At 50.5% G+C, this 23,961-nt stretch overlaps 8 protein-coding genes across 8 annotated transcripts; 5 read left to right on the top strand and 3 right to left on the bottom strand.

Annotated features, from left to right (window-relative positions):
* Positions 1-976: 976 nt before the first annotated feature.
* Positions 977-6,490, top strand: N7511_002407 (putative rRNA biogenesis protein RRP5; the record flags this gene model as incomplete). Its single annotated transcript, XM_057124832.1, has 3 exons — positions 977-1,438; positions 1,487-5,890; positions 5,945-6,490. 3 exons carry the CDS (start codon positions 977-979, stop codon positions 6,488-6,490), a joined length of 5,412 nt encoding a protein of 1,803 aa, XP_056986991.1.
* Positions 6,491-6,868: 378 nt separating this feature from the next.
* N7511_002406 (uncharacterized protein) lies at positions 6,869-8,381 on the top strand (the record flags this gene model as incomplete). The annotated part of the gene is made up of 2 exons (XM_057124831.1): positions 6,869-7,158; positions 7,250-8,381. The coding sequence occupies 2 exons, from the start codon at positions 6,869-6,871 to the stop codon at positions 8,379-8,381; spliced, it is 1,422 nt and encodes a 473-aa protein (XP_056986990.1).
* Positions 8,382-8,968: 587 nt separating this feature from the next.
* Positions 8,969-10,192, bottom strand: N7511_002405 (urease accessory protein UreD; the record flags this gene model as incomplete). The annotated part of the gene is made up of 1 exon (XM_057124830.1): positions 8,969-10,192. The coding sequence occupies one exon, from the start codon at positions 10,190-10,192 to the stop codon at positions 8,969-8,971; it is 1,224 nt and encodes a 407-aa protein (XP_056986989.1).
* Positions 10,193-11,681: 1,489 nt separating this feature from the next.
* Positions 11,682-15,291, top strand: N7511_002404 (cohesin subunit IRR1; the record flags this gene model as incomplete). The annotated part of the gene is made up of 2 exons (XM_057124829.1): positions 11,682-12,141; positions 12,191-15,291. 2 exons carry the CDS (start codon positions 11,682-11,684, stop codon positions 15,289-15,291), a joined length of 3,561 nt encoding a protein of 1,186 aa, XP_056986988.1.
* Positions 15,292-16,370: 1,079 nt separating this feature from the next.
* N7511_002403 (karyopherin alpha) lies at positions 16,371-18,296 on the bottom strand (the record flags this gene model as incomplete). The annotated part of the gene is made up of 2 exons (XM_057124828.1): positions 16,371-17,792; positions 18,060-18,296. 2 exons carry the CDS (start codon positions 18,294-18,296, stop codon positions 16,371-16,373), a joined length of 1,659 nt encoding a protein of 552 aa, XP_056986987.1.
* Positions 18,297-18,672: 376 nt separating this feature from the next.
* Positions 18,673-20,615, top strand: N7511_002402 (uncharacterized protein; the record flags this gene model as incomplete). The annotated part of the gene is made up of 4 exons (XM_057124827.1): positions 18,673-18,930; positions 18,981-19,875; positions 19,926-20,283; positions 20,336-20,615. 4 exons carry the CDS (start codon positions 18,673-18,675, stop codon positions 20,613-20,615), a joined length of 1,791 nt encoding a protein of 596 aa, XP_056986986.1.
* A 357-nt stretch (positions 20,616-20,972) lies between these two features.
* Positions 20,973-22,542, bottom strand: N7511_002401 (CCCH zinc finger protein; the record flags this gene model as incomplete). The annotated part of the gene is made up of 4 exons (XM_057124826.1): positions 20,973-21,808; positions 21,871-22,213; positions 22,270-22,413; positions 22,468-22,542. 4 exons carry the CDS (start codon positions 22,540-22,542, stop codon positions 20,973-20,975), a joined length of 1,398 nt encoding a protein of 465 aa, XP_056986985.1.
* A 369-nt stretch (positions 22,543-22,911) lies between these two features.
* On the top strand, positions 22,912-23,840 carry N7511_002400 (putative translocon-associated protein, alpha subunit; the record flags this gene model as incomplete). Its single annotated transcript, XM_057124825.1, has 3 exons — positions 22,912-22,983; positions 23,076-23,500; positions 23,561-23,840. 3 exons carry the CDS (start codon positions 22,912-22,914, stop codon positions 23,838-23,840), a joined length of 777 nt encoding a protein of 258 aa, XP_056986984.1.
* Positions 23,841-23,961: the final 121 nt, after the last annotated feature.

Below are 23,961 nucleotides of genomic sequence, written 5' to 3'. Positions count from 1 at the left end.
ATGCATACCCTTACTTGCCTTTATTCCCCCTTGCATATCTATGTACTGTAAAGCCGGAACATATCTCCGTATCTTGGGTAAAGAGAAATATGCCGTGTCACATCTTTGAATCGTCAAGGTACTACGCTACGTCGGAGCAACAATCAAACTCATTTTCAGGTTGTGGAAAATTACAGTACTTATTGATTTTGGTCGAATCTGGTAGATCAATGTCTCAAATATTAGTACTAAGCTATTGTGTTCGTGCACCTAAGCGTCCCGTCCTAGAAGTCAGATTTATAACATCTCACGAGTATCTTCCCCAAAGCCACTGCTACATTCATGGTGGATTTTCAACTAGAAATTTGACCAATAAAAGTTTCAATATATTTTCCAATTCATGAAGACCACTTCGAGTTATAGATATATCCATATACATATAGATTTTTAATGTGGTAGTAGATTAAAAGTAATTCTGTCAAGTTAGACCGAATTAATTATGCTATCCAATCATATCAAATCTACCTAATTATGAAATCATACCGTTTAAATATAGAAAAACAGCAATGAAGTATATCGTCAAGTCGTGCTTGAGCAAGTGGGATTGTTATGAGTTTAAGTAGAAGAGAATGGACCAGGGCGAACATCACATGGCTTTTTACTTGATGAGCGATCATTTGTTGGTAGATTGTTTATATAGCTAAGCTGGATCCATGGTAACTGGCTGATTTCGTACTAGGAGCAGATGAAGTAGTTAACGTGGGAATAGTGACGCCCTCCAAGATCAGGAATCATGGGTGAATTCTAAAAGTTAGGGCACGTTCCAGCACGTTAGTGCCGCCATTAAATTCAGGCGTCAATACTGCTGACTCACCATCGCTCTTCTAGATTACACCGCCCAAAGGGTTCTGCCGCGATTCGGAATTTTTTTTATCTTTTTCTTGAGGATCAAACCGCAATCTGCAACAAAGCACGATTCGGTTTTGCCTGTTCAGTTATGGCGCCAATCAAGCGCAAGGGGAATGCCCCTGAAGAAACAGCTGCTCGCCAGCCCCAAAAACGTGCTAAGGTCGGAGCGGAGGAGAACAAAAAAGAGCATAAGAAGGAAAACGATGGCACCTCCACCGCCGCAAAAGCTTCAGAGCTTTCCGTGCTCCGCGATGAGGAGCCCTCATTCCCTCGTGGAGGCGCAAGCGTCTTGACCCCATTGGAGCGCAAGCAAATTCAGATCCAGGCCAACAAGGATGTTCTATTTGAGCAGAAAGGATCCCAGAAGCCTTCTAAGAAGCCCTCTACCACCTTCGAGGAGGAGGAGAGCGACAATGATGTTGAGATGGACGATGAAGAGACAGCCACGACCTCTAAGAAGTCACGGAAGAAGAAGACAAAGGGCAAGAAGTCTACAGACAAGGGTTCAGCTGAGAAGCAAGAAGTTCGCATTGAAGGTCTCAGCTTCAAGGTACGTGATGAAAACTTTCCTACGTCGCATTTAATCTAACAGTCGCAGCGCATTGTTCCTGGAACCATGGTTCTTGGTCAAGTCTCTAGCATCAACGCCCACGATATCGGTCTTTCGCTGCCTAACAACCTTACTGGATACGTCCCTCTTACATCTGTATCGAAGGGACTCGAGGACAAGATTGAGAAGATGTTGAATGACGAAGAGGAGGATGACGACGAGGACAGCTCGGATGATGAGTCTTTCGACCTGAAGGATCACTTCTATCTGGGTCAATACCTGCGAGCATTCGTTGTCTCCACCGGTGGTAACCCCGCTGACCCCAAGGCCCGGAGCAAGAAGCACATTGAGCTGTCAGTTGATCCCAGACAAACCAATACTGGGTTCACAAAGTCCGATCTCGTTGTGAACTCCGCTGTCCAAGCATCCGTTGTCAGCGTTGAGGACCACGGTGTGGTTATGGACCTTGGCATTGAGGGCTCCGACGTCAAGGGATTCATGTCCTCCAAGGAGATCGATCCCCGTGTGGAGTACTCGAGCCTCAAGGAAGGATCCGTCTTCCTTTGCATGGTCACTGGTCAGAACCCTAGCGGCAATGTCATCAAGCTGTCCACCAACTTCCAAACATCTGCCTCTATCAAGAAATCCAACTTCCTCAGCTCGGCTCCCACAATCAACACCTTCCTCCCCGGTACCGCCGCCGAGATCCTCCTTACCGAAGTCACATCAAGCGGCATGATCGGAAAGATCATGGGAATGCTCGACGCAACTGTCGATCTGGTGCAGTCTGGTGCCAACAACGGCAAGATTGACCTGGAGAACAAGTTCAAGATGGGTGCCAAGATCAAGGGACGTATTGTGTCCACTTTCCCATCTACTGAGCCGTTCAAGGTTGGCTTCTCGATGCTTGACCACGTACTCAAACTTTCTTCTGACCCCCGTGGTCCCCGTTCCTCCGACGAGGCCCCTGCTATCTCCGCCATCATTCCCGAGGCTAAGATCGTCAAGGTCGATCCCGGTATGGGTGTATATGCTCAGATCGGAGAGACCAAGCACATCGGTTTCGTCCACATGTCAAGGCTTTCCGACGGCAAGGTTGAGACCATTGATGAAAACTCCGGTGCCTTCAAGCTCGAGGCTGTCCACGAGGCCAGGGTTGTCGGTTATAATTCCGTCGATAACCTATACTTGCTCTCATTCGAGAAATCTGTTCTTGAGCAGCCCTTCCTCCGTGTCGAGGATGTCACCGTTGGTGCCATCGTCAAAGGAAAGGTCGAGAAGCTCTTGATCGGTGCCAATGGCATGGATGGATTGATCATCAACCTGGCCGATGGAATCACTGGTCTTGTCCCTTCCATGCACTTCGCCGATACCCAGCTTCAGTTCCCTGAGAAGAAGTTCCGCGAGGGCCAGAAGCTCTCATTGAGGATCCTCTCCGTCAACGTTGAGAAGCGCCAGATCCGCTTGACCTTGAAGAAGAGTTTGCTCAACAGCGAATCTGCCATCTGGAAGGACTACAAGGACATCACCCCTGGCTCCCAGTCCCCTGGTACCATTGTCAGCCTTCAGACCCACGGTGCTGTCATCCAGTTCTACGGTGACGTCCGTGCGTTCCTTCCTGTTTCTGAGATGAGTGAGGCCTACATCAAGGACCCTGCCCAGCATTTCAGACTAGGACAAGTTCTCAATGTTCACGCCTTGAGCGTGGATGCTGCCCTTGGCAGACTTACCGTCTCTTGCAAGGACCCCTCTACATTCACTGAGCACTACCGCAAGGCCTTTGAGACCCTCCAGCCCGGTCATCTTGTTAGCGGAATTGTCTTCGAGAAGTCCAACGAGGATGTTCTCCTCAAGCTCGATGAGTCTGGCCTCATTGCTCGCATCGACTCCCAGCACATCATTGACGGACCCCCATCCAAGCAAGCTTCGATGATGTCCAAGCTCCGTGTTGGCCAGAAGCTGAACGACCTTTTGGTTCTTGATATTCAGCGCGCTCACCGCCTGATCAAGGTTTCCAGCCGAGGCAGCATGAAGAAGGCCGCCAAGACCAAGTCCATGCCCAGCAGCTTCGAGCAGGTGCAAGAGGGTTCCAGCGTCACCGGTTTCGTCCGCAACATCACTCCCGATGGTGTCTTTGTTGAGTTCCTCGGTGGTCTTACTGGCTTGCTCCCCAGACGTCTTATCGATGACGCCAGTCTCGAGCAATCTCGTTACGGCCTGTCCAAGGCACAGACTCTTACTCTTAATGTTCAATCCGTGGACATGGACTACAAGCGCTTCATTTTGAGCATGAAGCCTGTGGACACTACCCCTGTTGTTTCCAAGAAGGCCCCCAAGCAACAGACTGATGACACCGTTGCCAACCCTATCGATAGCAACATCAAGACCATGTCCGACTTCACCTTCGGCAGAATCGTGGAATGCAAGGTTGTCTCCGTCAAGGCCACCCAGGTCAACGTCCAGCTGGCGGATAATCTCCAGGGTCGAATCGATGTCTCCGAGATCTTCGATGACCTGAAAGACATCAAGGATCGCAAGCAGCCCTTGAGATTTTTCAAAGCCAAGCAGACCCTGTCTGCCCGCATCCTTGGTGTCCACGATGCTCGCAACCACAAGTTCCTTCCCATCAGCCACCGCTCTGGCAAGTACCCTGTGTTTGAGCTCTCTCTTAAGCCAAGCTACTTGAAGGCTTCCAACCCTGCCCCTCTGAACATGGAGCAGGTTCCGGTTGGATCTTCCTGGATGGGCTTCGTCAACAACGTTGCCGATGACTGCCTCTGGGTCAACCTGTCCCCCAACGTCCGTGGTCGTCTGCGCTTCATGGATGCATCTGACGACCTGTCTCTGTTGACTGATGTTGAGAAGAACTTCCCCATTGGTTCTGCCCTCAAGGTTCAGGTGACTGCCGTCAACGCTGACAAGGGCCACCTTGACCTCACTGCCAAGCAGGGCTATGACAAGCTCGCCTTCGGCGATATTTCCGTTGGTATGATCCTTCCCGGTCGTGTCACCAAGGTCACCGAGAGACAGGTGATTATGCAGCTCGGTGAGGCCCTTGTCGGTGCGGTCAACTTGGTTGATCTCGCCGATGACTACTCCAAGGCCAACCCTACCGTACACAACAAGAACGAGGTCCTTCGTGCCTGTGTCATTGCCGTTGACAAGGCCACCAAGAAGATTTCTCTGTCACTGCGTCCTTCCAAGGTTCTCAGCTCCTCGCTGCCCGTTCAGGACCGCGAGATCTCTTCCCTTAAGGACGTGAAGGTCAACGATGTCATCCGTGGCTTTGTCAAGCGTGTTACTGACTCCGGTTTGTTTGTCGCTGTCAGCAACGATGTCACTGCCTACGTGCGCGTCTCTGACCTCTCTGACTCTTACCTGAAGGAATGGAAGGACTCCTTCCAGCCCGACCAGCTGGTTAAGGGTAAGGTAACCTTTGTCGATGCCGAGCAGGGCAAGCTACAAATGAGTTTGAAGGAGTCGGTTCTAGACCCCAACTTCAAGGCTCCCATCACCCTCAAGGATCTCAAGACTGGCCAGATTGTCACTGGTAAGGTCCGCAAAGTTGAGGAGTTCGGTGCCTTCATCGTCATTGACGGCTCTGCCAACATCAGTGGTCTCTGCCACCGCAGTGAGATGGCTGAAAAGCGTGTTGAAGATGCTCGCACCTTGTACGATGAGGGTGATGCTGTCAAGGCCAAGGTCATTAAGATTGATCTCGCCGCCAAGAAGATTTCTTTCTCGCTGAAGGCTTCCCACTTCCAAAACGAGGAGGATGACAGCGAGGATGAAGACGAAATGAGCATTGATGGTCTCGGTGGTGTCGAGCTGGGTGAGGATGACAGCGAGGCAGAGGACGAAGATGATGACGAGTCCATGGGTGGCGTTGACGTTGAGGAAGACAGCGAGGAGGAAGAGGAAGAATCTGACGATGAGGATGTACCGATGCAGGACGCCAAGCCCTCCAAGACTGGCGGTCTCGGCGCCGGCGGCTTCGACTGGAGCGGCAATGTCGCCAAGGATAATGCTGCCGATCGCGAGGATAGCGATAATGAGGACTCCAAAAAGAAGAAGAAGAACCGCAAGGCCGAGATCCAGGTTGACCGTACCGGCGACCTGGATGCCAACGGCCCGCAGTCAGTCGCTGACTTCGAGCGTCTTCTCCTTGGTGAGCCCGACTCTTCGCTCTTGTGGCTGCAGTACATGGCCTTCCAGCTGGAGCTGGGTGAGGTTGAAAAGGCTCGCGCCGTTGCTGAGCGTGCCCTGCGCACCATCACCATGGGCCAGGATGCCGAGAAGCTCAACATCTGGGTTGCACAGCTCAACTTGGAGAACACCTACGGTGATGATGACAGTCTCGAGGAGGTGTTCAAGCGTGCTTGCCAGTACAACGATCCCCAGGAGATCTACGAGCGCATGATCAGCATCTACATTCAATCCGGAAAGAACCAGGTATGTGTTTCTTCCTCGGTATTAATATCAACCCGTATACTAACTACCTCTCAGAAAGCAAGTGACCTCTTCTACGAGGCTCTCAAGAAGAAAATCTCCTCGCAGTCCCCCAAGTTCTTCTACAACTACGCCAGCTTCCTCTTCGACACGATGAACTCACCCGACCGTGCCCGTGCTCTCCTTCCCCGTGCCCTGCAGTCTCTGCCCGCTCACACGCACATCGAGACTACCTCCAAGTTCGGTCAGCTCGAATTCCGCTCGGAGAACGGCGACGTGGAGCGCGGCCGAACAGTCTTTGAAGGCCTCCTGTCCTCGTTCCCCAAGCGTATTGACTTGTGGAACGTGCTGTTGGATCTTGAAATCAAGGTCGGCGATGCAGAGCAGGTGCGCCGTCTGTTCGAGCGAGTCCTTGGCTTGCAGAGCAGTAAGAAGGGCGTGAGCATCGACGCTAGCAAGAAGCTCAAGCCCAAGCAGGCCCGCTTCCTCTTCAAGAAGTGGCTTGCCTTTGAGGAGAAGCTAGCTGCTGACAATGGTGACGAGAAGATGGTTGAGGAGGTCAAGGCTCGTGCAGTGACTTACGTGAAGTCTTTGCAGGAGTAGACCTAAAAATGTACACCGTGGGTGTTTGGGAGCATTGCATTGTGTGTATTTGTATATAGATATATCAGGAAATATGAAGTCTGTTTTTCTCTTTCAACTCTTTCAACTCTGTCTATCCTTGGGTATCCCCGTCCAGTACCAGTCCAGTATGATCACATGTGTGCATAACCCTACTTCGTGCCTTAGATAAGATCGGCAGTTTGGGGCCAATCACTTCCGGCGCCTCCGCAACATGCTCTCAGCCCTGCGAGATCTTGGTTGCTTTCTCTTTTTCACTCTGAGGGACTTTATGCGAGGTCGTTGAACTGGTCAGGTTATAACCTCAATGTTCCTCGTCTTGTCTGTTATGGTCTATTTGTTTCCTTCCACACTCCCACTATGAGCTTCCAGCCTCCCCCGCAAAATAGCTCCACCTCTCTGGGCGCTCATTTCGAACCCTACACAGACTCAGTCAACCCAGAAGAAGATACAAACAAACACAATGCAAACGTCCAGCCTGTTCTCGAGGGCCCAGCTCATTCATGGAATCGAGTATTGACCCGCTCATCCTGGACATCATCCAACGAAGATCCCCAGCTCGCAGAACAGCCAGCTCCCAAGAAGCGATCTTGTCGCTCGAGATTCCTGAAAGGACTAGTGCGCACCGTAGTGGTGATTCTCATCATGCTGTAAGTCACGCTGACTGCGATTTGTACCGAAGCAGTCCATCGACAAGCCCAGCCCAGACAGAACAACCGACTGACCGCACCCGAACAACAGAGGCATAATCCAATTTATCTCCATAGCCTGCGGCATCGTCCTCGCCTTCTTCCCAGACGAGTACGACCGCGCAGTCAACAACTGGCTACCCAAAAACGACCCAATCCCAAAGCAAAACGCGGACAACCCGCCAATCCCATTCCCAACCCACTGGCCAACAGATATCTCCCGCGATATCACCCCAGTAGCCTGCCATTCCCACAACGACTACTGGCGCCGTGTACCCCTCTACTCAGCCCTGCAAGCAGGCTGCATCGGCGTCGAAGCGGACGTCTGGCTCTTCGACGACGAGCTCTACGTCGGACACACGACTTCGAGCCTGACGCGTGAACGCACGTTACAGTTCATGTACGTCAATCCACTTATCTCAATCCTCGAGCGCCAAAACCCTATAACGGAATTCCATCCGTCAATCGATACACCTGCGCACGGCATCTTCGACACAGATCCCGATCAATCGCTCATCTTCCTGATCGATTTCAAGACTGCCGGGCCGGCGACGTACCATGCCGTGGTGGAACAGCTTGCTCCACTGCGTGAACGTGGGTATCTCACGCACTTCAATGGCGAGGAGATCATCCAGGGCCCAATCACTATTGTCGGAACGGGGAATGCACCATTCAACCTGATCGATGCGGATTCCTCGTATAGGGATATTTTCTTCGATGCACCACTCGACAAACTCGTAGATTTCCCCGAGGACGACTCAACACCAGGAGCAGAGCCAGAAGTCGAGTCTGAATCCGAATCTGAGTCTGCTTCTGAGCCAGACCTAAAGCAATCCAACGACCACGGCCAAGGCCAAAGCGGTATGCCGAGCAAAATAACAGCAAACACCTTCAACGCTACAAATAGCTTCTACGCCTCCGTCTCCTTCCGCGCTGCAATCGGCTTCCCCTGGCCATTTCACTTCACCCAGAAGCAAATGGAGCTGATACGGCACCAGGTAAGGATTGCGCATAAGCATGGGTTGAAGGTTCGGTATTGGGCGTTGCCGAGTTGGCCGCAGAGTTTGAGAAATCATATTTGGAGAATACTGGCGCTCGAGGGCGTCGATGTTCTCAATGTCGATGATCTTGTTGGTGCTACCAAGGGGGGGTGGAATATCCGGATTTTTGACTGGTGGCCTTGATCTTGATCTCGATATTTGGATATATATTCTTATGGTTAATGATTTCTTATGAATGGGGCGTTTTTCCTTTCTTTCTGCTGGTCTATGATACCTTTTACTGTTTTGTTGTGCTGGTTCATAGATATGCTTTTCATTGCTATATACCTTGCAATCAATATTTATTATTACAAATTCCTTAATGAACAAGACGCGGATTGATGGGCAAATATACTTCGAGACGTGATGTCAAATGAAATCAATTGAAAAAGAAAAAAATTATCGCTGTAATCAGATTTTTGGTTTCTGCGGCACCGAATGCTCTGCAGAGAATAATGCAAGTCAATCCTCAAATCAAGGGGAGGGCAAGTGTAAATGCCCACTGCCATGATAGCCGACAAGCCGGTAACGACGCCAAAATGCTTCCAGTAAATGAGACTATAATCACATGTGCATGCAGAATGAGAATCGACTTGGACGACCTCAGAATGAACATAGAAGGGAACAAAGTACTAAACAAGGTCGTTATATCGTTTGCGTGTGTGTTGAGTTCCTCGACCAGCCGAGAGAACCTAACACATCAAGAAAGGACAACCAAACGCAAGAAACAATCACAGACAAAACAGCGCTTCCTCGCCGAATTCACGAACAACACTTCCTTCCTCCCGAATCAGCCCACCAAGCCAATGCTTAGCTGTCTCAAAGTCCTTGGCACCGAACTTCACAAGCACGAATCCAGCCCGCACCCGCGCTGCCGTCCACGTCACATCGCCATGATGACTCACCGACGGTTCAGGCACAGCAGAGGAATGATCAGACCAATTGCGACTACCAATGCGCGGCTGCGTCTGGAATTCGTGCATGAGATACGAGCCCAGCGCCTCAAAGACCGGACCGGAGAGGATCAACGTGCCAACAACCCCATGAGGCCGAGTCCGTTCGGCGATGATATTCATGGCTTTGAGTCCACTTTGGTATTGTTGAGGGCGAGTGGCGGTGGGATTGGAAGTGGAGTTGGAATGATTGTCAATGCCGTTGTGGATATTGACATTCGTGTGCTCGACTTCATCTTCGGACTCGTCCTCATCACTTGTATCCTCGGATTCGTCGTCGAGAATAACCGAGTCCCGGAGTAAGAGCCTGCTCTTGCCTGTTTTCTCGTCTGCGGCCCAGACTTCGTTGCGGCCGCGCCAGAAGCGGAAGTTCCAGTTTTCGCCGCGGGATGTCCGGCCTTGCGTTACCCAGTCGAGGACACAGAGACTACTCCTCTGGTTGCCCTTTGCCGTGGCGTCGACCGTGAATGTCTGGATTTGGGCATAGCGGCTGTTTTGGAAGGGGACTGAGGGGTCGGGCAGGTAGCAGAGGGCTGCTTGACGGCCAATGTTCACATCGAGGGATTGCTGGCTCATATCAGAGATACTCGGGTTTGCGGGCATTTGCTTGCGGTGACCCTTGATGACATTGGGGCTATTTGCGCTACTGTTTGTGTCTGTTTTGAAGATTTTCGTGCTCCCCTGCGGGGTTGTGACGACCATTCGGGTCTTGGGTTCTAGCGTGATGGATACTTCGATGTGATCGCCCGGTAGCAGGCCGCCTCCATAGGTGAGAAGGTAGAGATGTACCGGATGTGAGGGGCATGAGTCGGAGAGGGCGGAAGATTCGGGGCTGGGAACGAAGGCGCCTGTTCGGGGGACGAGCTTCAATGGATATTTATAGGTGAGGGTTGTAAAGGTTGGGTTTGCTGGTGGGAGGAGCGAGAGAACGACTTTGCCTTGGCCTGGCTTCGCAATGGAGGATTGGAAGGGCGAGGGAATCGGTGCTGCTGGTTGTCGCATTGTGGATGATTGAGCTACACGGCCAGGCATAGAGGGCCGCTGTATGTATGGATGTCTGTGGATGTGCAATTGATATTGGGAGAAGAGGAAGTGGAGTGTTATAAGAATGTCTGGAGGGGGAAAAATAGATTTACCCCGGAATCGCTGGAAGATACTGCCCTGCCACAGCCTCTTAGTCACCGCTTGGCCTGGAGCGGGGGGCGGCTTTGCAAATGACCAAGTCAGCTTTTCTTGGCCCAATACTGAAGTTTCAAGTGGATAGACTGGAAGATCATTGGCACTCGCATCACCACAAGTCTGAATGAAAGGCTATAAGTGTTTCTATGACACAGAGCATCTCCGCATTTCCACTAGGACCGACGGACTACTTCTTGGCGTTATGTTCTATGTCATTTGATCTGCATGGAAGAATAGTTCTAGGCTAGGGACCATCGGAGATACATTGCAGGGGACAGGAGACAAGGGGGTAACACCACAGTGAAGAAAGGGGCAGTCAGTACCGAGTCATGGGACCGTCATGGGACCTGCAAATAGCAAAAAGAAAAGACAGCACATGACTGTCGTCTCAGCCACAAACGTAAATGATGCAATCCCGGCCTCATATTTCAGGCTGCTGAATACCGTAAGTTATTCACAGATCATGTACGGTGACGCAAATTTTGCAGCTTCAGTACACGTAACATTCCCGTCAAAGCGCATGGGCTTTCTCTTTCCCGGTACACTATTTCCCCATGAGGTCCGAGGCCTGCATTGACGGCTCATGATCTGATTGAAGACCCTGAGGCTCCTACAGTGTGCATGCTGAATCGGAAGAAGAGATGAGAATATCTACTGTACACTGTACAGTATAAGTTACTAGATGTTTATTGTTAGAAACCTTGGAATCGAGATAGTTCTGGCTTGAAGAAAAGAAGATCCTCAACTGAATCAAACGACGATTAGCGCGGTGAAGACGTGCTGGGTAATGATAGTCACAGCACGTCTTCCAAGGCTTCCAAGGGTGGTACATACTGTAGTATAGTGTACATGCATGAAGCATGAAGCATGAAGCATGAAGCACGCAAGTCGGACTCTCACGGAAATACGGAGTAACATCGGGTGGGATTACATAGACACCTAATAAAGAAGGCATTAATATCAGGCAGCAGTGGCATAAAGTTGCCCCATAAATCAGGCAGGTAATCAGGCAGGTAATCAGGCGTCAAGGCACGAGTCGCGTCTCCTTTCGATATTCCCCCACTCTGTCTCTAGACATTTCTGAGTCCTTCGTTTGAACTTCGTTCAGGCTTGGCTAGTGCTTGTCGCAATTACACAACAAGTCACTCCTGACTTGTCACGTCCATTCGTTTCGTTTGCTCGGTACCAACCGCGCGTTGTACGGAGCGCGTCCCATTACACTCACTACCAGATCCACCGCCTCCAATAGATGCGATTGATCAACGCGCCGTCTTCAATATTGCACATTCACATCTGACATTAAGCCACCATCATGGATATCGACAATTCACCTTTAACGAGCCCCGTCCGGTCGACCCCCGCCGAAGACCGACGCAAATCTGGTCGGATGACGCGACGACCGGAGGTGTTTTCGCAAAGCCAACACTCCGAAGAAACCGCCGGAGGGAAACGTAAACGAGGTGAAGCCCGCGACGACAATGAGGAGGGCGAAGAAGACGACGCGTCCGAGTCTGAGAGCGATGCTGGTGACGATGAAGCCGACGAGGAGGAATTCGGAGAGAAACGACGTGTTGGACGTCGCACTGGTACTCAGAAATCATCAAAGTCGAAGCCAAAGTCCAAGTCGCATGCGTCAAAAAAGCCCAAAGTCGCCAGCAATGGATTAGGTAGACTCGCTTTTCGTCCTGCTGCCAATGGCCGACTTCCAACCGCTCGTTCCCGGAAACCCAGAGTTCGACCTAGTCTTGCGGCGGGTGAACGTGGGCTATATGGTATGTCGTTTCTATAAATACAGTTGACTTACGGCTTACATTTTGTTAGCGGAGGTTTTTGGAAAGAGCAGTAACCCCGACACAGTCGCCGCGCAGTGGCTGTCACAATACCAACGCAATAATAGCCAGGCTATGCGAGACCTGGTTAACTTTATACTCCGATGCGCCGGAACTGACCTGGAAATCTCCATTGATGAAGTTGCGGATGTCGATAATGCCGTTGACCGAATTAAAGATCTCCAGGCCCTTTACCAAGCAGAGGGTATTACCGAATACCCTCTGATCTCCAAGTCGAAAAAGTTCCGTGCTTTCCAGCCTCTTCTCGAGGAATTCGTGATTGCTTTGATCAAAACCTTCCATGCCTCTTCGATCCTGTACACCGATGATGCTGTGCTCGAAAACGTCCAAATATGGCTCTCTACTATGTCGACCTCCCGGTGCCGACCCTTCAGACATACAGCTACAATCATGTCACTCGGAATCATGCACGCCTTGTGTGATATTGCCCGCGAAGTCACAACCAGTGTGACAACCTCCCGCAAACAGCTTGAGAGTGAAAAGAAGAAGAAGAATGTCAACAAAGGTCGCGTGGAGGCGATCCGAACAGCCGTCACAGAAGGTGAAGAGAAAATTGAGCGACTCGATGATTTCCTACAAGACTGGTTTGATACAATCTTTGTACACCGTTACCGAGACATTGATGGCCAGATCCGAGCCGAATGTCTGACAGCTCTAGGCGGATGGATTCGCACATACCGGGATGTTTTCTTTGAAGGTCAATATCTGCGATATCTGGGATGGACGCTTGCCGACATTGAGCCACAGACCCGACTTGTTGTCCTGTCTGAGCTTATCGTTTTATACGGGAACAGAGACAACATTGCTGGTCTGCATTCATTCACTGAACGCTTCCGTCAGCGTATCGTGGAGGTTGCCACTCGAGACGCTGATCCTTCTGTGCGTGCGGCTGCCGTAGAGCTGCTCATTCACCTCCGCGAAGGAGGACTCCTTGAGCCAAATGACATCGATGCCATCGGTCGACTGGTTTTCGACCTGGAACCCCGTATCCGAAAGATAGCAGGCCGCTTCTTTGTCTCCAATGTCGAAGATGCATTCGAGTCAATCACCGAGGAGGTTGGAGAGGAGCTTAATGAACTGCTAGCTGATGATGACGAGGACGACTACGAGTCGCCTAAGCGTTCTTGGATCAAGTTCAAATGCCTTGTCGACTTGTTCCAGTCTTATGACGCGCAGCAAGCTGAACAGCAACCCGAGCAATCCTCGCGTGACAGGCTGTTAGGAGTTTCCGTGGAGTCACGCTTTGCTCTGGCCACTGAGGCTGTCTACGCTCATATGGAAGAGCTTGCTCAATGGCCCTCGCTAGCTGGCTATCTTCTGTACGATCACTCTCAAATTACAGACGAACCGTCCGAAGATGATACTGCAGGTGTTGTGAAGAATTTATACAAACTGGAAGAGGGACAGGAAGCTATTCTTCTTGAGGTTCTCTGTGCGGCAGTCAAGCTCAAGGTTCTCAATGTTGCTAAATCTGACATCGACAAGCGTGGCCGCAAGGTCAAGGCTTTGACACACAAGATCCCCGAGCTTCAAGAAGAGATCTCCCACAATCTCGCTCAGATCATCCCACGCCTGCTTAACAAGTTTGGGTCAGCACCCGAATCTGCCTCTTCTGTCCTGCGTCTGGAGCACCTTGTGGATCTGGATACAATCCAGGATCTTCAGAAGGATGCCATCGCCTATACGTCTCTGCTCAATGATATCAACAAGCAATTCTTGACTCACTCGGATCAAGATGTTCTAGCTGAGGCTAGTATTGCATTCTTGCGCGCAAAGAGCTCTGACGAGATGAAAGAAGCACTGGAGAGCAAGGTCCAGGAGTTGTGGGATGAACTGATCGAGACCCTTGGTGCTCTATCGCGAAAGAAGGAAGTTCAAGAAGGTGGCTCGATATCCGATCCTACTCTAACCGACCTGACCAACACTGTTACTCGCATCTCCAATCTGGCCGGTATCACAGACTGCGCCGCGATTCTCGAAACTGTGCCCAAATCCAGCTCAAGGTCCAAGAAGGACCACCCTGAAGCCCCTTTCAACATTTTCATCCGCCTCGCCGAACGTGGCCTCCGCATGGAAGATGACGATGAGGACATCGCCATGACAGAGATCGAGCTAGTGACAAGCAGCATCCGCATATTGCTATTCTATTTCATGTGGAAGGTGCAGGCACTGTCCACAGCCCTCAACGAAGGAAAAGCCACATTCACAACATCTTACTTTGAAGCCCTAACAAAAAGCCGCGAAACCTTCGCCGACACCCTAGTCAGCATCATGAACGCCCGCGCGGGCTTCGACAACCTCCGCGTTACAGCCGTCACAACCTACCTCGATCTCCAAACCCTCTTCAGCACCCTCCGCAACCTAGGAACAGGCAAAGCAAATGACGAAGACACAGTCTTCCAAACGCAAAGTCTAATCCACGAAATAAGCCCAGAAACCCAAGCCCTCCTCTCCAAGATTCACAACAGCGCCGAAAGAACCTGGGCCAAAAAATCACGTCTGGACCTGGACCCCGCAGCCGACGATGATCCAGCCTCAGAAGACGAAGATGAAGATGAAGACGAAACCGAAAACAAGGCTATCGATGAGGATGAAACCGTCCGCAACGAACGCCTCCGCTCAAGCATCCTCGCTGAGCAGCGTCTCTGCGAGATCACAGGCAAACTCGTGCTGGCGATCATCGCCCGTGTCATTGATGCATCTGGCTCAAAGCGCGGTGCGTTGAAGAAACGTCTCCTTCGGAACAAGACCCTTCTTGGTCAGAATTATCGCGAGGTCTTGTCTTATCTTGAAGACAAAAAACCTAGAGCTGCTCCCTCCAAGGGAAAGGGGAAGCAGCCTGCTAAGTCTGCTGGTGCCGCTCCTCCTACTCCTGCCACGGAGGGTCAGTCTGCGGAACATGTCAATGATGAGGAAGAGGAGCATCTTGAAACTGTGGAGGAAGATGAGGATGAGGATTTGCGGGCACGCGGCCTTGTTGAGGAAGATATTGATCGTGAGAATGAGGATGGCAATGAGGATGAGGAATTAAATTCTGTGCCCGAAGATGAAGATGAGGTGATGGGTGATTGAATTTGATGGGATATCTTTTGCTGCAACTGATGGCTTAACGTGTGTTCTGGAAAAAAATAATCTTTTCTTTCTTTTCTATCTCAGATTTCTCTTTTCATGTCATCTACGTGGCTTGAGTTCATCTGATCTGATTGTGTATCTCTTTTACCCTTTGCTTTTGCTGATGTTTGCGTGGACATCGGCATTCTCATTCTGTATGTTATATTCTTCTTTCGCTTGTTTACTTCGCGTTGATATGAGTTGAATCTATTCCCCTGGGTTTTCGCTGCATATCCTTTGACTGTTCATCTTGCTACATATATCACTGCACATCTGGGATCCGAACGCGCACTACTATACAATCACGCTACACAGCTGTCATGAATCATTCCAACACTAGAAAGCCCGAGTAAGATAGATAAGGGTTGGAGGAAAACATGCAAGGATCCAAGAATATACCTCTTACGATAAACTACAAGATAGATGGAATAGATTGATCAATAAATTGGCATTTTTCTTGGAAAACTTCAAGGTGACCATGAGAAAAGCACAATCGACAAACATTTTCAGGGGCGTGTCTTAGCCAGAATACAGACGACACAATAGCGGTATCGTCTGCATACAAGCCCCTGTTGTCATCGAGCTAGGGGAGGTTTCCGTTTAAGAGACCAACCCTCGCTAGGGAACATCAGGGCATTGAGGTACATTAACATAACTGGAGAGAAAACCGATCCTGCAAACAAATACGCCTGTGTATGAGGATGCTAAAGAGGGGGGTTGGGGAAGGAAGGGGAGGGGATACATGACGGTGAATCTTGTTTATCGTGAAATCAAAAAAAAAGTGAAAAAAAGTGAAAAGGGGAGGGGAAGATGAAAATCGTAACAAGAGCGCGAAAGAGAGCTCCAGGTACTATGCAGACTCACGGTCAGACCGAGAAGCACCTAAAGTGCGAAGACAACGAAATGGCTTTTGGCAAGCAAATTGGACTCTCGATAGCCAATTTTACCCCACCCAAGCGAGGCTGTGCTGGGTGCAAATTCGACGATTTTGTGAAAGGGGGACAAGTAACGAGTACCTTATGGACATATAATTGAGGTCTTTACATGTCCATGGTGTCGCCACCGTTGGAGAAGTTGAATCCACCGGGCTGCTGCTGGCCAGTGCCGAGGGAGAAACCGGTCTGGGTCTGTTGGGGAGCAAGCTCCTCAATGTCACCACCGGTCTCATCCTCGTCAGAGAAGTACTTCTCAATGATGTTGTAAGCCTTCATGTAGATCTCCTCATTGGCGTTGTTTTGGCAGTCGTGGATCTTCTCCATGCCACCGGCCTCCTCAATGAAGAGAGCGTAGCGGTTGACACGAGCCTCACCGGTCTGGCCAGCCTCCTTGTCCATGTCGCCGACCTTCAGGATGTTCTCAAGACCATCAAGAGCGACCTGGATGATCTTGTTATCGGGACAGGCGAGGAGGTCGCACAGAGGCTTGATGCAGCCTTGAGAGACAAGGTAGCGAATCTGTTCGGGCTTCTGGAGACCACCGGAGGTAGCGTTGGAGATAGCCCAGCAAGCCTCCTTGCGGGTCTTGAAGTCACCATTGGCGAGGAGGTTGATCAGAGGGGCGATAATTCCAGCGTCAATGACAGCCTGGATCTGGCTGGAGTTACCAGCGGTAACGTTGGAGATGGTCCAGCAGGCCTCCTTGCGGATGCCATCCTTGGTGGAGCTCAGGAGAGAGAGCAAGGCGGGGAGAGAGCCACAGTTGATAATGACCTGAGTCTGGACATCATCACCGGTGACGATGTTGCCCACAGAGCGGAGAGCGGGAGTCTGAACAGATGTGGAAGCGTGCATGAGGAGCTCCACCAGGCGGCGGGGGATACCGGCCTCAATAACGGCCTGGATCTTGTCATTGGCGCCATCGGAAAGGTAAGAGATAGCCCAGCAGGCGTCAATCAGGACCTCATCATCAAGCATGTAGATGAGCTTGGAGAGAACGGGGAGAGCAGGAGCGATGGTGTTCCAGTCGGGCTGGGGGGTCTTGCCACGACAGAAGTTGCTAAGGGTCCAGGTAGCATTGCGGAGCATGCTCAGCTTGCGGCCATCGTTGATGAGGTTCAGGAGAGGACGGAGAGCACCGGCACCGAGAACAAAGTCGCGGCAGTGAGGGCTGTCACCGGCAATGTTACCGAGGGCCCAGACGGCCTGCTCGCGGACATCGGGCTCGGGGCTGCTGAGCAACTCGACAAAGATGGGGACGGCACCAGCCTCGATGACGACCTGGGTTTGCTGAGCGGAACCAGAGGCAATGTTGGTCAGAGCCCAGGCAGACTCAAACTGAACCAGAGTGTGGGGCGAGCGAAGGAACTCGACGAAACGGGCAACGACACCAGTCTCAATGACCCGCTCGATAGGAGGGTTGCGCTCCTTGGAAAGCAATTTGCGGAACTTAGTGGTGGCCTGGATTTGTTCTTCAACCTGGTCGGAGAAGACACCCTTGACCATCAAAGGAAGCTCGACGTTGAGCTAAAGAATTCATCGCGTTAGCTTTGTAATCCAAACAATGGGATTTTTACAGTGGGGCGTGGGCTAGAAGACCCGAGTTTGGAGGGGCTTCGTGGGCCATGGCAACAGGGCGGTGAAAAAAAATCCTTGTTGATGATCGCATCATAAAAACAAAGGAATCAAGAAGGCCCAGGGGGTGGCAATGACACCACGGTCGCACAGAGGCCAGCTTCCGGTAGATAAAAGAAATCAAAGCTCAAGAGCTGCAGGGGAAAATTCAAAACCTACCTCACTCTCGATAGCGGTAGCTTCATCGTCGCTCTCGGTGGCGGCGTTCACGCCACCAACACTGATGCCACCATCCCGTGTCTGGATACCACGTCTCTTGGCCAGATTATCCTCACGCTTCTGCTTCCGAATCTCGACCTGCTGCTCCTCGCGGCGGCGGCGGAGCTCATCGGGCTTGAACTGGCCTTTAGCCTTGAACTGCGTCCGGCGGTGTTCGGGGATATAACGTTCCGCCATGGTGAATGTGAGAAGAGCTGAATGAAGCGCGCCACGTAAATCAGGAAGAAGTTAAATGATGTAGAATGGGCGCGCTGTGGATGGAAAAATGGAAGAGAAAGGTGTGGGGGAGAAGAAGAGAGGAAGAAAGAGGAACGTCTTGTGTGGAAGGAGGGGGGATCATGTGATCACCCATTTTATTTACTCTTCGTGGCAACGTGCACAACTTCAAGTTATTTGTGACTGGGGAGTTTTCCTTTCGCTTTACTTCTGTAGAACTATGGATGGGCATTGTCCAGTTTCCGGTGTTTTCTGAGTTGCTATCTCGTGATATCTAGGCATCGGGAGCTTGCAGGACGCCCCCCCCCCCCCGGTGAACCTACAACCTTCAACAGCTATGGCGCCAGGAGATTTGGTCTCAATTTCCACTGCGTGTGCTTCCAAGGGAATTTTCAGTGTGCTTGGTGTGGTGGTTGATACTCTGCCACTCTTTCGGACCAAAGGCTCCTCTGCGTGCGTCACATTCACTATAAAAGACTCCGACTTTGATGCACCACACTGGCAAGGCGGCCTGAAAGTCAAATATTTCAACGACGATGAAAGTCACCTTCCTGGTATTCAGGTCAATGACCTGGTCCTGCTACGAAGCATCAGGGTATGTCAGACCGAATGACATCAAGACTATAAAGCTAATGCCGCTTTCAGGTGAGCATCTACCAAAACAAGCCGACAGGAGTTGTCTCTCAACAAGAGAGTATTTCATGGATAGTGTTTCGACCAGAGTCAGGTCCAGGCTCTAGTCTTTCCATCACCAGTGGTCCGGTTCCTTTTGAGCCCAGTTTATGGGAAAAGGATCAGGCACAAACACTCATGGATCGAGTGACAGCCGAGGGGCATATTGTGCAACCATTCACTTCAAATAGAGTGCCCGTCTCTCAAGGCCCTTCCCAGATTATTAAGGCTTCTACCTCAGCCTCGAAATCAGGATTGCCCTTTTCACTCATTAAAGATATCCAGCTGGGGACAATCACCCAACTTCTTGGTCAAGCTATCACGCTGGATACGCCTAACAGCGAACACAGCCTGCTACTAATGACCGATTACACTGAAAATTCCCAACTTGTTTATTACAAAAAGCCTGGGGAAGAAGATGACGAGCCAGGCCCTGAAGGAGATCCATACAAATTCTTGACACGGAGACGAAACGACTGGACCGGTCCCTTTGGTCAATTTACAATCCAAGTGACTTTGTGGGAGCCCCATGCCACATATGCTCGGCAACATGTCAATCCAGGTGATCTTGTTCTCTTGACCTATGTACGGATCAAAGAAGGTCGTAGCTTGGAGGCTGCTGTTCATGAAGACAGGAGATTCCCAGAAAAGATCCATATCAAAGTCCTGAAGGGTGGTCATGACGAGCGCGAACAGGCGTTGTTGAAGCGTCGGGCGGAGTACTGGAAAATCCATGGCGAACCTAAGGCAGATACCAAAAATCTCAAAAAACGGAATAAGAAAGCCCAAGAGCAGAAAAAAGAGGCCAAAAAGGAAGCAGGACAGCTCATTTTACCAGCGGCCACGGGAACTAAGTTAAATCAAAACAGTAAGTTGACTTGGCGCGAAAGGGTACTTTGGCTAATGAACAACTGACAGTTAAAATAAACACCTATGTCGCCCCTGTTTCCTCTGTTGAAAAGATTCTGCTCGCAAAATCTCACACCAACCATGCACCAGGAAACATTGTCTACCAACTACCTTTTCAAAATGTCAACTACATCTCCGAACTTCGCGTGGTCGATTTTTTCCCTCCCAATCTAGAGGATTTCGCCATACAAACCGAACAAGCTGCTTTGTCGGAAAACACAGAGACATTAATTGGCTGGGAATGGCGGTTCTGCCTTCTCGTGGAAGGGGTTGGTCCACAGCCTTCTAAGCAGCAGCCTCGGGAACGAATGAAGCTTTTCGTGTCTTGTCACGATGGGGATTGTCTCCTGGATATGGAAGCAACAGAGTGAGATAAAGATCTGCAATATCGTTTGGTAATTTCATACTGACTTCTTCAGTCTCCGCAGGAAACCACGAAGATTGAATTTCATACGAGAGAAGCTCTTCCATCTTTGGGGCAATCTCGAAGAACGAAAGAAAGCCATAGCTTCTGGAAACCCAACCCCAGAACCGCTCAGCTCGTTGCCATTCAAGTGTTGCATCAAAGAATACGGGGTGCCGTGTACGCATGATAAAGATCCCAATGCAATGGAAGTCGATGGCGAGGACTGCAGCCAGCCTGATTGTTTTGGGTGGGAGAGACGCTTCGGCATATTTGGCACAACTATTCACTCATGAACTTGACGATCTCAGTTCACTGTATTATTATCAACAAAGATACCCTTAGAAAAATTTCCTCGTTATAATTCCTAGTAGTACAATTTAAGTGAGATAATAAATGTTGGGTTCCTCCCAATCACCGTTATTACCATGAAAAAAAAAGAAAAGAAGAGATAAAATGTCGCATCCTTCATGTAAAGCAAGCCTGCCCCCATGCACCGTCCACAACTCCCGAATGAACGAAATCCTGTTAATGCCATGGGTGCTTTCCGATGAACCATTTCCCCCGTTAACCCCCCAAGCCCGGTCGCGCCGAAGTCAGTAGAAAATATTAAGGGACTTTTTTTGGAGTGCGTAAGATCCAGGGAAATCAGCCTAGACCTTAGTCACTTTCACAATGTTTGTGTCGATGCCGTGCGCCACAGGGTCGAAACGGCAGGACTCGCCTCGGAAGCAGGTCTTTTTACCGGGCTCGCTCTGAGGACAACGGTGGCCATAAATACACTCGACATCGTCACATTCCAGCCCGAACCGACATGGAGTCATACGGGCGATGGCAGATAGTATGTGCAGTTCTTGACGTGTCAATTTGCGATCATGGTCGTGATAGCAGTTCTCTTCATTAGGGCATTCACCAAGCAAAAAGTGATAGTTGCACAATTTGAGCTTCTTCAAGCGGTTAAGATCATCCCGAGGGATACTCTTGAAATCGAGTCGATCGACACGCTGCCCGTACTTATTTCTTTCCACGGTCTTGGGGGATGTTGAACTAGATACCTTGGGTCGAACAACTTGGAAGTCAGGAGTCTCGGAGGGCGAGGTCTTATTGACCACAGCGCTGGTCAGAGGAACGCCTAGACCGGACATACTAGTGCTCGTGGATGTTCTTGACAAAGGAGCCGGAGTCTGGAATTGTTGGGTTGGGGATGGCGTGAGCAAACTCCTTGAAGGAAGCGAAGTCTTCCAGGGAGCTGTCCATGTCGGTGCAATCTTAGAGGTGCGGAAGACATCCGGGAACTTTGTGGTTCGATATGTGCTCTTCAGGGCATCAAATTCCTTGTCGAATGGAAGACCTTCGAGGAGGGACACTCTGCCTGTGTAATCCCCATCCACTAAAACGTCTTCCAGGAACCTGGCATATTCTTCAGTGGAGGCGCAACCCAGGAATAGCTGGTGGCAATGGCAGTTGTATAAGTAAAGCTTGAATGCCTCTGCAAAACAAGACAAGAGCGAATCAGCATTTCGTTCCACCGTCACAAGTTGTATCACATACCTTTGATCTTATCATGTGCTTTGTTCTTGCCTGTTCCAACATCAACGATCTCAAAGAACGATGTGCTTTCGTTGAATCCCCGAATAAACTCCCCAATTGCGGATGCCTCTAGGGTAATTCCACTTCGGCTGCAGACCTCAGTAAACCCCTTCACGTCAAGGTAAATCTTGGTCATTATCTTCGGCTCGGTAATTGTTGAAAGGTTCGCCATCACATATCCCTGGAGAGAAGTCCAGAGCTGCTTGGCCGCATTTCGTCCACCTTGTTCTCCCAGCTGCAAGAACTCGTCTTTGAATATGATTCCTTCACCATCTAAGAGTAAAACGACGAATGGTTCCCGATCCTATAACAACAAATGTGTCAGCGCACGTTCAAATGCCATTCCATCACTGCGCTTACCATAATAGTCTTGATTCGCGATATTTGGTCCATCAACTCCATCTCGTGCAACTGAATATCGCGATTGAATCGGGTTTCGCGTTCATGATCAAGTTTCTCCTGTTGGAAGGAGTTTTCTAAGGTAGTCACTCGTTGAAGAAGTTCCTGTGAGCAAAGACAGGTTAGCAGTGTCCGAACCAAGGGAGAGGCCATTGCTACCTCGATAAAATCATTCTTCTGCTGGTCCAAGGCGCTTATCTGGCGATAGCGCTCTAAATAAGCCTGAGCTGCCATTTTGCAAGTGATAAAATCTGGAAGATCTGAGGTGGAAGCAGAGAATGCGACAACCTGGAAGATAAGACGAGAAAGGTAAGGGAGTGAAGCCGGATTCAAGACTGAAAGTGAAGTCAGGTTAGGCGCTTTGCAGGTGATCAACACAGCGCGTACGTCAATCCGTCACAGATCTCAGTTCCCTCTTATTTATAAATGCCAATTATAGCATGCGTCTTCCTTTTACTCCAAAAAAAAATCGATCTAAGAAACGCGGATGCTATCTTGCTGAGTCAGCCTTCCCCGGTTTTGCCATACGTGGAGCCAACTCTCCTTCTCCTCTTCTGCTTCCCTTCTCTCTCTCTCTCTCTCGTTTCGCTTTCGGTTGACACAATGACTCGCCTCGGTTTCCTCTCTTTGGCTCTCTTCTCGCTTCAGGCCTTTGTTGGCACCGGCTTCGCTGCTGTATGTTTGTCACGTACTTGATGTCCTTTCACGTCCTTAGGTCCACTGTCGCGGACTCAATTGACTGACTCATTCTTGATTTGATGTTATAGGATGCTGAGAAGGCCGCTGAAACAGAGACTGTCAGCCTGGCTGTCACGGCCCAGGCCTCCTTCCCTGCTTCCGAGATCTTCGGCATCAAGCTTGTCAACGGTCACCCGACCCAGGCGCTGATCGACATCACCAATGATGAGCCGAACCCTATCACCGTGAACTTCATCGGTGGAAGCTTGCGGAGCCCTGATGAACAGTCGCAGGTCGTCCGCAATCTGACTGCCGTTCGTTACGGTGTCGAGATCCCGGCCGGTCAGAAGGAGACCATCAGCTACAGCTTTGCCACCGAGATGCACCCCCAGGATCTCCTGATGACTCTCTCTGCCATCATCTCTGACAGCGAGGGCAACTTCCTCCCTGTCACTGCCCACAATGGCACTGTCAGCGTCGTTGAGGCCGACACCAGCATTTTCGACCCACAAATGTAATACCCCTCCTTGGACTCTGGTCGCGTGAGATCGATTGAACTGACAATAGTTTCCAGCCTGTTCCTCTACTTCTTCCTGTTGGCCTGTGTCTCGGGTACTGGCTACTTCTTCTACTCCGTCTGGATCGCCCCCTACTTCCCCCAGAAGCGCAAGGCTGGAAAGCCCGCTGAGAAGCGCACCCAGGGCACCAAGCGCGTTGAGGAGCAGGCTACCGAAGAGACTTCTGGCGCTGCCGTTTCCTCCGCCACTACCTACAACGCTGATTGGATCCCCTCCCACCACATTACTCGCCCTGAGGTCCGCAAGTCGAAGAGCCGCTCCAAGGCCCGTGCGTAAATGCACTGAAGTATGGGAGATTGAGATCAATCGCATACATCTACTTCAATTTCTTGTCCGGCGAGGCTTGATCTAACGTGCTGGAAATGCATTGTTCATTACTTGCCATATGTCGCTGTAG

This window comes from Penicillium nucicola (genome assembly GCF_028828085.1).
Source record: "Penicillium nucicola strain IBT 29836 chromosome Unknown utg000002l, whole genome shotgun sequence".
Taxonomy (NCBI): domain Eukaryota; kingdom Fungi; phylum Ascomycota; class Eurotiomycetes; order Eurotiales; family Aspergillaceae; genus Penicillium; species Penicillium nucicola.
The sequence above is the reverse complement of the archived record's forward strand: the minus strand, read 5'-3'. Positions and strand labels throughout refer to the sequence as shown.